Source organism: Schistocerca nitens, chromosome 3, assembly GCF_023898315.1.
Source record: "Schistocerca nitens isolate TAMUIC-IGC-003100 chromosome 3, iqSchNite1.1, whole genome shotgun sequence".
Taxonomy (NCBI): domain Eukaryota; kingdom Metazoa; phylum Arthropoda; class Insecta; order Orthoptera; family Acrididae; genus Schistocerca; species Schistocerca nitens.
The window spans coordinates 545,072,886-545,087,953 of NC_064616.1; the positions used below are offsets into that span (position 1 = coordinate 545,072,886).

At 39.3% G+C, this 15,068-nt stretch overlaps 1 protein-coding gene across 2 annotated transcripts in view; it reads left to right on the forward strand.

Moving 5' to 3' along the window:
* LOC126248453 (uncharacterized) overlaps positions 1-15,068 on the forward strand; it is a 509,517-nt gene that overhangs the window by 8,698 nt on the left and 485,751 nt on the right. The window contains exons 2-3 of one of the 2 annotated variants that reach the window (XM_049949444.1): positions 4,745-4,838; positions 10,692-11,311. In XM_049949444.1, coding sequence (XP_049805401.1) covers positions 4,745-4,838; positions 10,692-10,920 — 323 coding nt within the window. In that variant the 3' untranslated portion in view covers positions 10,921-11,311. Of the gene's footprint in view, positions 1-4,744; positions 4,839-10,691; positions 11,312-15,068 lie in introns of those variants that run through there. The other variant, XM_049949446.1, reaches the window with a different exon arrangement.

A 15,068-nucleotide genomic window follows, 5' to 3' on the forward strand; every position in this document is an offset into this window, starting at 1 on the left:
TAAATAAAAAAATCCCCTAAAATATTACTGTAAGAGAAAAACCACATTAAAATACATTAAATTAGAGAACGCCTGTTAAGCACAGAGCAATAATACGACCGTGAGCTTAAGGCCCATGGTGATTGGCCTGACCACAGCACCAACGCAAGGTTCTAGTGAAATTTAACTAAATTATGAAAATAAAGTCCCTTATCGGGGTTTCGTGGTAATATCACACCTAATTGCAACATCTGGACCATATTGACAAGCAGGTTTGAGACACTCTAATACCTTTGTTAACATTACGAAAATCGATAGCTGCACCTCCACGTCTGTCCAGCGTCGCTACCCAAGACCGAGTGGGCTTGCAGACACCTCGCCTAACCGTTGTTCGTTCAAAATGTTGTGGAGGGGACGGTTCGCCAACCTAACAAAGCCAACACTCGTGCTTTCGCAACCTGCCTGACCTGACGTGCACATTATCTTTGTCAAACTTGGTCGTGTTTTGGGGGTTGGTACTAGCCTACCACAGAACCACAGCTTTCTGCTACTTCACATAATATGTCATTCATACAGTCAAAGGTCGCACAAGGGAAAGGATGCAAGGAAACGTGGCACACACGAAATAAAAAAATCAATGAATAAATAAATAAACTCCGCTTGATCCATTCTCTACTGCTTGTTACCCACCGATTTACTTCTGCAGAGTAAAAACACTCTCGCTATAATTCTCCTGTATCGGAATTTATTGAGAAAAATATGGAATGGGACAACAAGTTCCGTTTCAACATCGTCAGACTATTTAGCAACCAAGATGACGAAGGCATGTTGACTCACAGCAATCTTACAACAAATTTCCAATCTTAAAGAAGGTCAGCACAAACGAATCTCAGGAAACGTTACAACATTTTCATAAGAGCAGTGTTGTTCGCAGTACGTACGAATATCAAGGCAGACCACTGAAAGTTATAAAAAACATCCAAATAAAATTTAATTTACCCATTGAGATATATTAGTATATTTATTCCAAGAAACACATACCTTGGTTGGAAAATTACAGAGAAGATTATTGATTGTTCCTTTGATATACCGGTACTGCGGTTTTCATCCAAAAACCTTTCCAAAAGATCTCTAGGCACCAGATTTCGTAAGTAAAGGGTCTACAGTTTCCATTACTGCTAGAGGGTCAATGCATTCATACTTAAACTCCTTCTGTTTCCCTTTAGCATCCTCATTTATATATATGCACCACGTCTCAACAGGAGGACACAAGCAGTGACCTAGTAACTGTCAGTAGAAATTGTGTGAAAATACATAGCCCACACTACTCTCATCATATTGTGCAAATCATTGCAGTTGTTACGTCATTCTTACTGTACTGAATTTTTCGTAATTACAACACGCATTTTTTTGGGATGTACCCAAACATACGTCTTTAAAATCAGTAATATATTTGCTGTACAAATCTATTACCTTTGTATACACTCATGTTAAAAAATTCTTCTGGTTTCATTATTCTTCAGGAAGTAAATCCAAATGTTTCTTTGTTACGCGTACCAAAACCACGGAAATTATGGTTATTTACAAAACACTTCGCAGCAGTCTCAGAAACAAGATCGGAGAACAAATAGGCCTTATGCTACAAAGTATGGAAAACCATATACACCCTTCTAGAGCAGATAGTTATCAAAATAATACCTGCCAGAGCAGTCAATGAAATTTGTGAGAAGGCAAACTTAAATGTATAAGACAAAGATGATGAAAACAAACGTAAATCGTTGACTCTAATATATATATATATATATATATATATATATATATATATATATATATATATATAATTTTGTTATTTCAAATGTGTTAATACATTAATTCCAAAGTGAGACAAAATATTCAATGCCTACATGGAAAAATGTTTTCGGTGGCCTACGGATGCATGACTGTACCCATGCGTGCACTCCTTCGTCCGAAGCATGTCGACGGCTACGACTGTCATTTTTCACGCACCAAAAATATGTAAATTGCATGAGGGGAAATGGGGACTGTGTGGAGGAAACAGCCATGGCATCACGTAGCCGTGTTCACAGTTTTCTTATGTGCCTTTTCTTTTATTGCACCTTATATATCTTAATTATCATGAGAGTCCTTAGATTTCAATGAAATTAAGAATAAAGCTATTTTTTCAGTAACTGCTCTGAGGTCACTTAAAATATTCGAAAGTCATATGGATACGTTATAACACTAACCTGCCGTTACTCAAGCTAATGTGACCCACTGAGAGGATTTTGAAATTTTGACCGCATGTGTGTCTAACAGATAAAGGTATCGGACTGTAATTTTAAATATATTGCAGTTAACAGAAAAACGAAACAAGCTCTAAATTTGGGGTTAATGAAAGTAGTAAAATACATATGTGAATGAAAAACGCATGATCATTAGCCCAATTAGGCTCATTAATTTGGAAATATAAGTTTATTGAAGTTAATTTCATTAATATTCCGTTTGAATAGAACACAGGATACAACGGACACAGGGCACTCTGAGTTGTGGGTAGCAGTAGTTACCAATAATGCACATACAAGTAATAATAGAAAGCAAACTCGTACCAAACTCACACTAATAACAGTTATACTCTATTGTTGTTACTTGGATCAGTACTGAAATGTTAGTTGGTTGGTTGGTTGTTTGGGGGAAGAGACCAAACAGCGAGGTTATCGGTCTCATAGGGTTAGGGAAGGATGAAGAAGGAAGTCGGCCGTGCCCCTTCAAAGGAACCATCCCGGCATTTGCCTGGAGCGATTTAGGGAAATCACGGAAAACCTAAATCAGGATGGCCGGACGCGGGATTGAACCGTCGTCCTTCCGAATGCGAGTCCAGTGTGCTAACCACTGCGCCACCTCGCTCGGTTGAAATGTTAGTGCCAGAAGTACAGAACTAAAATTGGCCAGGAGGGGCTTCTGACTTAACTGACCTATAAATACCACAATTAAAATAAATTATAGCACGATCACACTGTTAATACTTCCATTTACAGAAATATATCAGATATCCTTAGTAGTAATAATAGTCCATTTATTTTTTGAATATGTGAAGAACATGATGGGGATCCCTGAACTAGTACGGTGTGACTAGTCAAGCTCTAAGTCTAATTCAGTAGCAAAGAATAATTTAAACAAAATTAACTCTCAGCTTCACTTTGAATAGTTCATAATTTTACTTTTTGACTTCATCGTTCATGACGATAATCAAGCCGAATTATATTTCAAATAAGTTTAACTTATGTACTTTTTTCATTATCTGTGAAGTAGGTATTTTAGACAGAACATTTACACAGTCTGGCACTGAATTTTTGCAAAACAATACCTTGCAATAAATTGAGGGCTCTTTAGCAAAATTATAACTAACTTCTACTTTTGTTAATACTTGCGCATTTGACAAACTTGACTAAATCACTAGTTCATTTGAAAAATGATACTCGGTTTTATAAACACTGTGGAGAAGACCCTGCATAGGTTCATGATCAGAATGGAAGATATGGTTGTAAACACAGGCTTATAGCACTGGGATTATTATTAAAATCACTCACAGAAATTAACTGGTCCATGCTCTGATACATACCTTTATTTATGAAGTTTGTGGAGCTGTGGCGTAGTAGTAGTGTCAAACGACATGGCCTCTAACTGTACTCACGGCACATGATGTGTGAATGCTCTTTAAAATTTCTTCTTGGGGACGGATATTTAACGTGTAAGAGCATGCAACGGCCAAATCCATATCCGAGGCCAAGTTCCTTGCGAAGCGGCTTCCAACTGCTTCCCTCGGCACCGTAGATGTGTACCGAGCAATGGCTAGCCATTGACTGCGTACCGTTCACACCAAGGAGCTGCCCGGTTCGTCCGCCAAAACCACCTTTTACATAGCGCCAATCTACTTCCGTTGCGGAGGGACTTCCCTACATCTTTTATATTTTACAATACAAGTGCCCTAAGTGTAAACAACTTTCCAATAACATTGTTTTTATTTTAAATATACAAATATTATAAAATGTAATTATTTTAAGTATCATTTAGCTTTTTCCATACGTACCTGACAGACTTTAAATATCCTGTCACGAATCAATGACATTAACTAACACAGAATAAACACATCATAAATACAGACACAATGTTACATAATATAAACATACTTCTAATCGATATAAGTGTTACAATTTTTAGTTCAGCGCTTCATGGCAGATTTAAAATTTCTCCGAGGACCTTCTTCTCATTTGTAAATATGATGCCATATAAAGTCACTGTTTTACACAGTGGGTACTACATGACCTACGTCTCTTATGACTTCCAACATGACACCGTAGGAGTACGTTAGAAATACTTGTAGAAACTTTGTGAGTGATAGGTATAAAATTACGACGAGAAATGTTTGCTTTACTAACTAGATGTAAAAACGTATCGAAGAAATAGTACTACAGATTTTACTTTGTTCGTACAATACAATGACCACTAGACCCGTTCAGCAGTAATGGTGAATGACAAAAAATATTACAAAGTCCTACACCTGTTACCTGCATAGAGTTATAGGTGATTTCTTTGGCATTAAGTGACTTTCCACTTAACTAACACGTTTGATTTTCACTAGGTAAGTATAAAATCGGAGAAATATCAGGTAAAGCCACATTACTTTTTACAAATGTAGCTCTATTAATGCGCGGTATTATGGCAGTTCTATAAATGGCTGAATAGCATTCTTTTGTTTTGTTTCCAGCACTCCGAGGTGCAGAACAGCTCCCTATCGTTGACGATACTGCTCCATATTTTGATGACTTCCCAGGTGGCGAGTCCACAGATGCAGTTCCGTTGTGAGTATCCTCATGGTAACACTCATCGCTGGCGCAGTTCTGATTACGTTCGAGCAAGCCCTGCATTCCAAGTGCCGTCATATGTTCTATGAGAGAATTTAGCCATGGGTACAGGCGAGGTACTGGGATATTCTTTTGAGTTCCTAGATGGTATGATTCACTTTCAACAGCACATGTTAACGAAAACACATTTATCTAATTCAGCGATTTGGTAGAATCTGTGCAAGTAGTAGGAAGTAAACGAGTTTGTCCAACGATTAAGAACAACATTCGATGTCATATAACTCCTCAACCATGTACAGCAATTATAAAATGAATTAGGTGCCCATGTGTGGTATCGTACCGCACATTTTGCTCTGCGCAAAAAATCGCAGTGTCGATCTACATATACATGGTGTCCTAAAAACGTTGCGACAGATTTCGAATGGTTGTAGAGAGTGGTTTGAGGAACAAATTGATGATGGGCACTTGTGTCAGGAAAGTCATTCTACGATGCTACAGAGCGTTGAAGTTAAAGGTGCCGGCGCCTGCCACTAGACCTGCCTTCGACAGCAAACGTGACTTTGTACGCTGACGGAGCATAGTCGGAATGTCTCGCAATTTTGTTTGCCATTCAGTTATCGCGGGTCAATGTCACTATGACCTGTGGAGAAGATGGAGCTAGCTACTGCGAAGACAGGACGTATTTCCTGTGAATGCGATTGTCTTCTGTCTTGGTAGATGACAGTTTCGGACAGTGATATTCATCTGAACTTTATTTCCGCACAGTATACCGAAAAACATTTGAGACTTTAGAGGGTTTTAGGAGAAAAATATACTACCGATGGAAACCCGTGTCCAAAACCGTTATTGTTGTATTCTCCAACAGTTTATTGAACGTAACGTTTTCTACAATACAATAGCTGGCTATACAATAGATGTAGAAGTCCGTCGATCTACCCGTAGATGTGGGTCTTCTCGGTCGGCTGGTACTTCGATCGGAGATGCAGTACAGCGGCTTCGGTGATATCTTCTTGGAGACTCTGCTACAGCGGTTGCCATTAGCAGCGGACGAAAACTGGTCTGCCTTCGACCGGCCGGGCCTATATAGTGAGCTGGAGCCAATAGAAACCCGGCGTAGGAATCCGTGGCCGGATATGCCGCGGCGACCTCTGCATGGAAAGATTCCTATTAATCGACTGGAATCTTTGTCGTGTTTACCTGATGTCTTCGTCAGTTTGGCTGTTGGTTTGTTTCCCTCATAGCGTGGCTGTTATGCGGTGCTGCCTGCCATTTAGGGGAACCCGATGCAGACAGTACAGCTAACTACCAGAACAACATAACATTCCACCAGTAGGAGATAAGGCCTTTCTACGCAGCAGCTAGCTATGCCTTGTACACTGGTCATCGTGACAGTCAAAAACCATTGCGAGATGTTCCGCCTACAGTCCGTCAGCGTAGATGGCGTCTGCTGGCGAACGGGAGGCCTAGTAGCAGGTTCCGGTGCATGTAACTTCGATGCCCTGTAGTGCCGTTGGACGACGTTCCCGGATACGGGTTCCTGTCGTCGATTTGTTCCTCAAAACAGCCTCTGCTACCCGTCGAAGTCTGTCGCAATATTTCTTGGACATCATTACTCTGCAAACGACTGTGAAGTGCGTGGCAGATGGTACGTCCCACTGTATCAGTTATTAAGACTTCCTCTCATTCTGTTCACGTATGGGAATCATGATAACTTAAACGATTCTTTACGTTGGGTAATTGGTCTATTCTTGTCTTTACAACGAATATTGGAGATATACGTAGGAACCTGTAATATGTTTCTAAATTAACTACTTAAAGTTAGTTCTAGAAATTTTATAAATTGTTTTCCGCAGTTCTAAACGGAATAGAAATGAATAGGAGCTCTTCACAGATGTCTAGAATACATTAGCATAGACTCATTAAGTCATATTCACGATGAACTTTATGATGTGGAACGTGTCAACTGAGCAAAGAGCAAAAAATTTATTTGATTACATGCTTATGTTTACAGGTATTTTACGCATAAATTACTAATTATTGACATTTTCTGTCTATGAAACATCATATTTCCATTGGTGTACCAACAAGGAGTTTCATAGCTCTACATTTCGTCCCTACCAGCGCCGAAGTTATAGACTGTGCAAATTGGGCAGATCAGTATTGTTCTTCTAGTGTTGTAGTTATGAATGTCTCTGTAACTCCCAGATTTATGAGGACTGTTGATAAGTTACATAAGTAAATGAAAGTAGAATGAGCTTGTGGGTAATATTCGCAGCTGCTTAAAGGGATGCCAGCAAAAAGAGAATGTTACCTTCAACAGAATTGTGGAGTATGATATAAGGAGGGCCCGCGTTCGATGTTTATTGACATTTGTGGAGTCACTTTTCGCACAGAGAGGCCTAACAGCGACATATTTCAACACATCTTGGAAAAGTCTTGAATTAATTACGCATTCCATAGAAAATAGTACATATTACGGGCCCACAAACACTTATTGTTTTGTAGGTGACCTTGACTACCCAACAGGAAACTTTAATTTTCAGACACATGTTGTAGCGCAGTCTGAAACACTGCGTAGACGAACAACCGCTGTATTCCATTAATAATGAAATCGAAAACTGTGATTATGTTTCTGTATCAGCTGCAGAATATTTCAGAAGGAATAAAAATTTATGCCAGATCAGACCTCGAGCAGGGATTTAAGACACCAGAGATTTCGGCCGCTCGTGCAGGTGTTAGCCGAAGTAGCTAAGGCTGGTGACAAGCGGGGAATACGGGTTGTAGTCCCAGTCTGGCATCAATTTCCATTTCTTCTGAAATATTCTACAACTGATGCGAAATGACAATTATAATTTGAGACCTGACTCTTTTAGGATCGTAAGAATATTCCATATTACAGAGGAGAGATTAGCAGCACTTGTAATTTCACTTTATACCTTCTGTATCGTTCCCTTAATTAGCTGTTTCCGCTAGTTATTCAAAAGTAATGATCAAAAATTTCTGCTACACAGGAACTGTCTTTCAAGAAAAATTATATCATGTGCCATGGTTTTCTTCCATGTATCTTTTAACAATATTCCATACAGATCTGATTTTATTGTTTCATCATTCAGTATCAGACAACAGACACATGCTCGAGCATTATAATAAAACATTTCTTAAAATAATACAGAACTGTTTATAGAAATAATTTCTTTTAGAAACACTATCAGTTCTCCCTATTTTTTCATTTGCAACATACTATGATACCTGTAGTACTCTGAGGCTTCTGTAATGACTTTCCAATATTGCATTTAATTATCTTTCCACGAAAACTACACTCAGAATTGGATACAGATCTATTAAGAAATATTTCCTATTTAAATCTAGCATTGGGTTCATTGCGAACATCACTCCAGGTAATATTTTGTACTTTCTTTAAAATATTCACTTGTTTTGTAATAAATTAGCCCGTTTCTCAATTGCATATGGAGCTATGTTATGTAATGAGATTCACTGCACATCGTTATCTGGTAATCCGCTTACCACTAAAATTCCACGTGTTGTATGAATACATTATCTGTAAGGGTATTATTATCTTCAGCAATTCGACCTGGGAAATTTATGACTAATTTGCAAGTGGCTGTAAGCACCACTAGATCACTTTCCGTGTCAGATTCGCTCGAGAAATCGACTCTTAAGTCACAACAAATCAATAATACCGTCATTCTGGGTGACAAACATCGCAATGAGACATCAAAAACTTTTATCGATTTTTCGCAGTTACGCAGACAAACACAAATACATCATTTCCCAACATTAACTCACAAGAACATATTTCTGTACACTGACCTTTACGTAATTCATTTATTTCCAAATTTATTATTTATATTTCTGTTTTATGAATGTGACAGCTCTTCCTCTACCGATAGTGTATCTACGTAAGTGTACAGCTAATTTATAACTACTTACGTACAAATTTTCAGTCCATGTCATTATATAGTTTTGAGACGAATGACAACAGTTTCTTTCCAAGTAATAAGACCATCCATACACCGTAACAAATCATTTTTTCTGTTTTTTATCTCCTTGTATTCTGATGATGCAGACTGATTTTACCTTTCACTCTATTTTTATAGTATTAACTAACAGTATCTATCGATTTAATTAAGATTGTTACAGTCTGTATTATCGCTGATGTTGACCTAAGCCTGGTGTCTCACATCTTCCTACAGCAACTACTGGAACAGCACTAATATGATAATCGACATCCGTCTAAAGTAGCATAGTCAGCACCATGTTTACTCACGTAAGAGTAGAGATAATATGGGACTGGTCCGTGTACCACAAAACTTCCACAAAATCCGTATTTCTGTGCTCAGCAGCAGCTTCGATTTTGTCTCGGTCACCTCTATTATGAATTTTCCGCTTTTAACCAGGTTATATCCAGGTTTCCCAACTATCAGTACTTGATAATCTTTGGAAAACTCCTTAACACAATGGTGTAAGCTTTCTGTTACCTGGATGAGATGCAACAAATGTAAGGAAATATGAATTGATATTACTATTTTCATAAGTTTCTTGTGTGTAAAATCCGACCTAATATTAGGAAAGTAGGCGCAAGTACAAAATGTACTCTTCGCACAGTTTTAGCTTCTTTGAAATGCCAATAACACTTACACTTACGTACTTACACTCATATAATATTTATAACAACAACAAACTCTTAAAACTAGTTCCTAATATCTTATTTATTTAATTACTTACGACAGTGGAATTCACTACGAACTCACGGGCTCAATATTGCCTCTGCTTTGGCGGCGTTCTTTTGGTAACATATCGGTCAGGTAGATGTATTCAGACCGGGAAGTGGGAACTGGAATGTAGATCATCGTCCACTTTCCACTAAGTAGTGACTGCAATGACTGGAAAGGATTTAAATATACGGGGTGGCTGTAACGAAGCTTTCACTACTTGTGATGTTCCCTGGGACAAACAAGAGATCGTAGGAGATTGAAACTTCGAGAAACATTTGTCAGGACACGCAGAAGAGAAATAAGGAATAAGCCATTGAGATCAACACATTTTAATTTTCATATTATGTGATAACATTTGTAAATGGCTTACCATGAAAACGTTTCAGGTTGCAAACGGTTCTCAGTGTTATGACAATCTGCATCCACGACAGCACAGAACAGCACTACAGATACCATTTCATAACTTTTCGCAGCACTTTTCGAACGGTGGAACATATGGTGTGAAACTCTCAGAACAACGCTCGTGCACTGCTTGTATATCGCACATTGCGCACTGCATTCTTAGTCATGGCAACAGGAACGCCTTCGACAGTTTGTTGCGCAATTGGCCATCGACCTCTCCCAAGAACAATTCCGAAAAGGCCACATAGTTCCCACTTCTAAATCATGTTCTTCAACCCCGGTGCGGAGAGCGGACTCCCCGGTTTTCCTTCAATATTTCGACACTTGTGAAGAGCAGCAGCACTGTTACTGTTGTTTTGATAAAACAGCCTTACAAGCAAAGCCCAGGTCAGCTTGTCCACACCCGTGTTCACTGTCTGCAACTGTAACACACACTGATGCTTGTGTTTCAAACTTACACTGCCGCATCGGTAAAGACGCCAGAGGGCAACACGTGACACTAACACTAGTAACAACACAAATGCTGCAGAGCACAGTCTGAACATAATTCCTATAAAGTTTGGTATCCACACAGTAAATGGTTTTCTGTTCACACTGACCCAAGTAGTGGAAGTTTAATCATAACTCTATCCATCTGTATACTATAAATAAGATGCATACTCACTGTCACATTAATGGCAAATATTAATATAATTATCTGCTTATCATTCAGAAATGTACCCACATCAGATGAAACCACCTCAAGAAACACACTGGAAGCGAAGTACAATGAACCTGTCGATGGTTCTGATGTTTTGCAGAAGAGTGACTGTGCCCTGTCACCACCAGGATGCAAGTCAACTGGTTCTACATCTGAAGAGGTTGAGTTTCTCCAGATTACTACTCAGAAACCTTCGAAGATTACCTCTCCGTCTGTTGAAACTGATGGTACAACGTATTAGCATGTACATACATACATAGTAATTGGTTCCTTTTTCCTAGGAACTGCTTTTGTATATGTTGCGGCCATATCAATAATGTACTTGATTTTTATTTAAAGGATAAATGTTATGGTGCAGATATTGATAATGAACAATAAATCCCAGCAGTCTCTCAACATTTGCGTGAAATATATGGTACTGAGTACGTATAAACACACACCACATTCTACTTTGGATTTATGGACAGAATGTACACAGTTGGGAAAATGAGATTGGCAGTTATCGACACGAATAAATATTAATCCATTAAATATACTGATGATTAATTCCAGTTGACGATTCTGCAGTCAGTTTGGTGGCTCTAGAACTTCATAACAATTGCAGCAAGCCACTGTTACTTAGGTTTCACACATTTGCTCTGTTTTTATAAGCACAAATACAATCATAATGTACGTATTTGATGACTTTAAATAAAAACTGTATGGTGAAAGAGAGAGAAAATGTGTTTTACTTTGTACCTTATTAATCTCAGTTTGCTCAAAAAGTATCATTTCTCCCTCGGTGTTTTCCTTGATAATAACACATCCCCTTTATCAATCATGTTTTCGTTTTGCATATTTTATTCAGTTGAAAGATTTCTTGATGCCTTCAGCTCCCATTCTGTTTATATCGTGTACTATTTTACAGTTTAGGCCTTGGGCCATTTTAAACTATTTTATGGATGATTTTTAGTAATAAATTATGTCATGGGTGTCGTTGCTCCTGGAACCACAGGAGCAACCACATACATGACATAATTTACTACTAAAAAAATCAGCTATAAAATACCTGACAATGGCCTCAGGCCGAAATTGTATAATAGTACATGAAATAAAGAGAATGGCAACTGAAGGCATCAAGAAATCTTTCAAAAACTTCATTGCAACTGCGGATCCTATCGCACTGAAAATGATTTTACTTTCATTGCACTGGACACATGTATGAATGTAAAATATTTAGGAACATATCAAACATTAACAAAATATAATGATAAATTAAACAGTAAATTATGAAATGGAAATTTTAGTTAAATAATTATTGATAATAAACAACACCACGAAAATATTCTTCTTTATACGAACCTTAATAATTAGCAGGAAGACGTAGGATTTCAGCCTTTGTCGATCAGTGTGAACCGTTCACTCATATACCTCCACTATTTATTAGCAGTTATCTTCAAACCTTAGTTACTGATGAGCAACGACAGGAATACTGTGCCAGTTTTACGATAGTAGAAATAGAGATAGTTAGAAGGCAATCATAATGTACAGGGATAGTAGTGGCAGAATACAGGAGTGTATGACAAAAACTATTGCTGGTGTTACCTGTAGAACATTCTGTAGTGTTCTCTGTTCATAAAACGTGGTACTCAGACAACTGTGTCACAGTGAATGCATTCATTAGGGTTCTTTGGAATTATCTTGTCTCAAAACACGGTGAAAACCCTGTGTATAATACAAGGACCAAAAGTAGGCTCTGTAATGACTTCTAAGTATGACATTAGCACGAAAAGAAGTCAGATACGCCTGTATATAACATGTGCATACTGTGAGATTATAGTTTTATTGAATCATTTGTCACGGTCGTCGGCGATCCAATAGGGCTCAGGAGTTTGCACCCTCAGTTTTGAGTCTACAGTCATTAACTGAACTGAGCTTTATGGCAAACAGCGTTGGCAGCAATCATTTTTCAGCACTAACACGCCACACTGGCGAGTGTCCCACAGCTTCAGCCACTTAAACGTGGTCGCTTTGTGGGACTGCAGCAAGCCGGATAGATGTATCGACCGACTGTTGCACATGTCTGTCACAGTCTATCAGTGGTGTGTTGCTACTTTCAACAGTGGGCTCTGAAATATTCCCATACCTGTAGACCATATTCTGGATGTCTGTGTTTCACAGACGCACTTTTAGATCCGTGTGTTGTGCGAGCGAGAGCGGCAGTGGCCATTCCAACATTTTCCAGGTACGACATCTGGGCACATGTCGCACCTGCTGTGTCACCAGGGACCATTAGGGACCGTCTGCTAGCAGCGGGACCAAGAACATGCATGAATAATAGACAGGCTACCACAGACACCACAACACCGCCGATCATGAGTACTCTGGTGTCGTGAGAGTGTTGACGAGAGTAGGGTCTGTACGTATGCGTGCAATGGACGTTCACGTGTAGGGAGTAGATCTGTTAAGCTACTTATTCCAGAGTGCATTCGTCGATGACTCATGGGTCCCACCCCAGGATTCATGGTGTGATGTGCGGCGGAGAATCATTTACAGTTCATATTCACATCTGTTGTTTCTATGGGATAAAGTAACCAGTACTCGCTATACAACACGGGTTTTCATCCCCGTGCTACTACCATTTCTTCGACATGAAGGTAATGTGCTTTTTCTGTAGGATAATGCATATCCAAATACGGCTGTTGAGACTTACATGCTCTTCGTCGTGCACGACAACTACCATGGTAAACCAGATCAGCAGATAACTCTCCAATTGAAGATAAGTGGACATGATTATGCGGGAACTTACTCGTTCTCCAGGGACGGCAAGAACCACCGCCGAAATACAATAAAAGGCGCAATATGTTTGTGGACAATTTATCGCTGGATGCTATTCTGAAACTTTATGATCGTTAGTATACGACAATATCTACATCTACATCTACATCTATACTCCGCGAGCCACCTTACGGTGTGTGGCGGAGGGTACTTATTGTACCACTATCTGATCCCCCCTTCCCTGTTCCATTCACGAATTGTGCGTGGGAAGAACGACTGCTTGTAAGTCTCCGTATTTGCTCTAATTTCTCGGATCTTTTCGTTGTGATCATTACGCGAGATATATGTGGGCGGTAGTAATATGTTGCCCATCTCTTCCCGGAATGTGCTCTCTCGTAATTTCGATAATAAACCTCTCCGTATTGCGTAACGCCTTTCTTGAAGTGTCCGCCACTGGAGCTTGTTCAGCATCTCCGTAACGCTCTCGCGCTGACTAAATGTCCCCATGACGAATCGCGCTGCTTTTCGCTGGATCATGTCTATCTCTTCTATTAATCCAACCTGGTAAGGGTCCCATACTGATGAGCAATACTCAAGAATCGGACGAACAAGCGTTTTGTAAGCTACTTCTTTCGTCGATGAGTCACATTTTCTTAGAATTCTTCCTATGAATCTCAACCTGGCGCCTGCTTTTCCCACTATTTGTTTTATGTGATCATTCCACTTCAGATCGCTCCGGATAGTAACTCCTAAGTATTTTACGGTCGTTACCGCTTCCAATGATTTACCACCTATGGCATAATCGTACTGGAATGGATTTCTGCCCCTATGTATGCGCATTATATTACATTTATCTACGTTTAGGGAAAGCTGCCAGCTGTCGCACCATTCATTAATCCTCTGCAGGTCTTCCTGGAGTACGTACGAGTCTTCTGATGTTGCTACTTTCTTGTAGACAACCGTGTCATCTGCAAATAGCCTCACGGAGCTACCGATGTTGTCAACTAAGTCATTTATGTATATTGTAAACAATAAAGGTCCTATCACGCTTCCTTGCGGTACTCCCGAAATTACCTCTACATCTGCAGATTTTGAACCGTTAAGAATGACATGTTGTGTTCTTTCTTCTAGGAAATCCTGAATCCAATCACAAACCTGGTCCGATATTCCGTAAGCACGTATTTTTTTCACTAAACGTAAGTGCGGAACCGTATCAAATGCCTTCCTGAAGTCCAGGAATACGGCATCAATCTGCTCGCCAGTGTCTACGGCACTGTGAATTTCTTGGGCAAATAGGGCGAGCTGGGTTTCACATGATCTCTGTTTGCGGAATCCATGTTGGTTATGATGAAGGAGATTTGTATTATCTAAGAACGTCATAATACGAGAACACAAAACATGTTCCATTATTCTACAACAGATTGACGTAAGTGAAATAGGCCTATAATTATTCGCATCTGATTTATGACCCTTCTTGAAAATGGGAACGACCTGTGCTTTCTTCCAGTCGCTAGGTACTTTACGTTCTTCCAGAGATCTACGATAAATTGCTGATAGAAAGGGGGCAAGTTCTTTAGCATAATCACTGTAGAATCTTAAGGGTATCTCGTCTGGTCCGGATGCTTTTCCGCT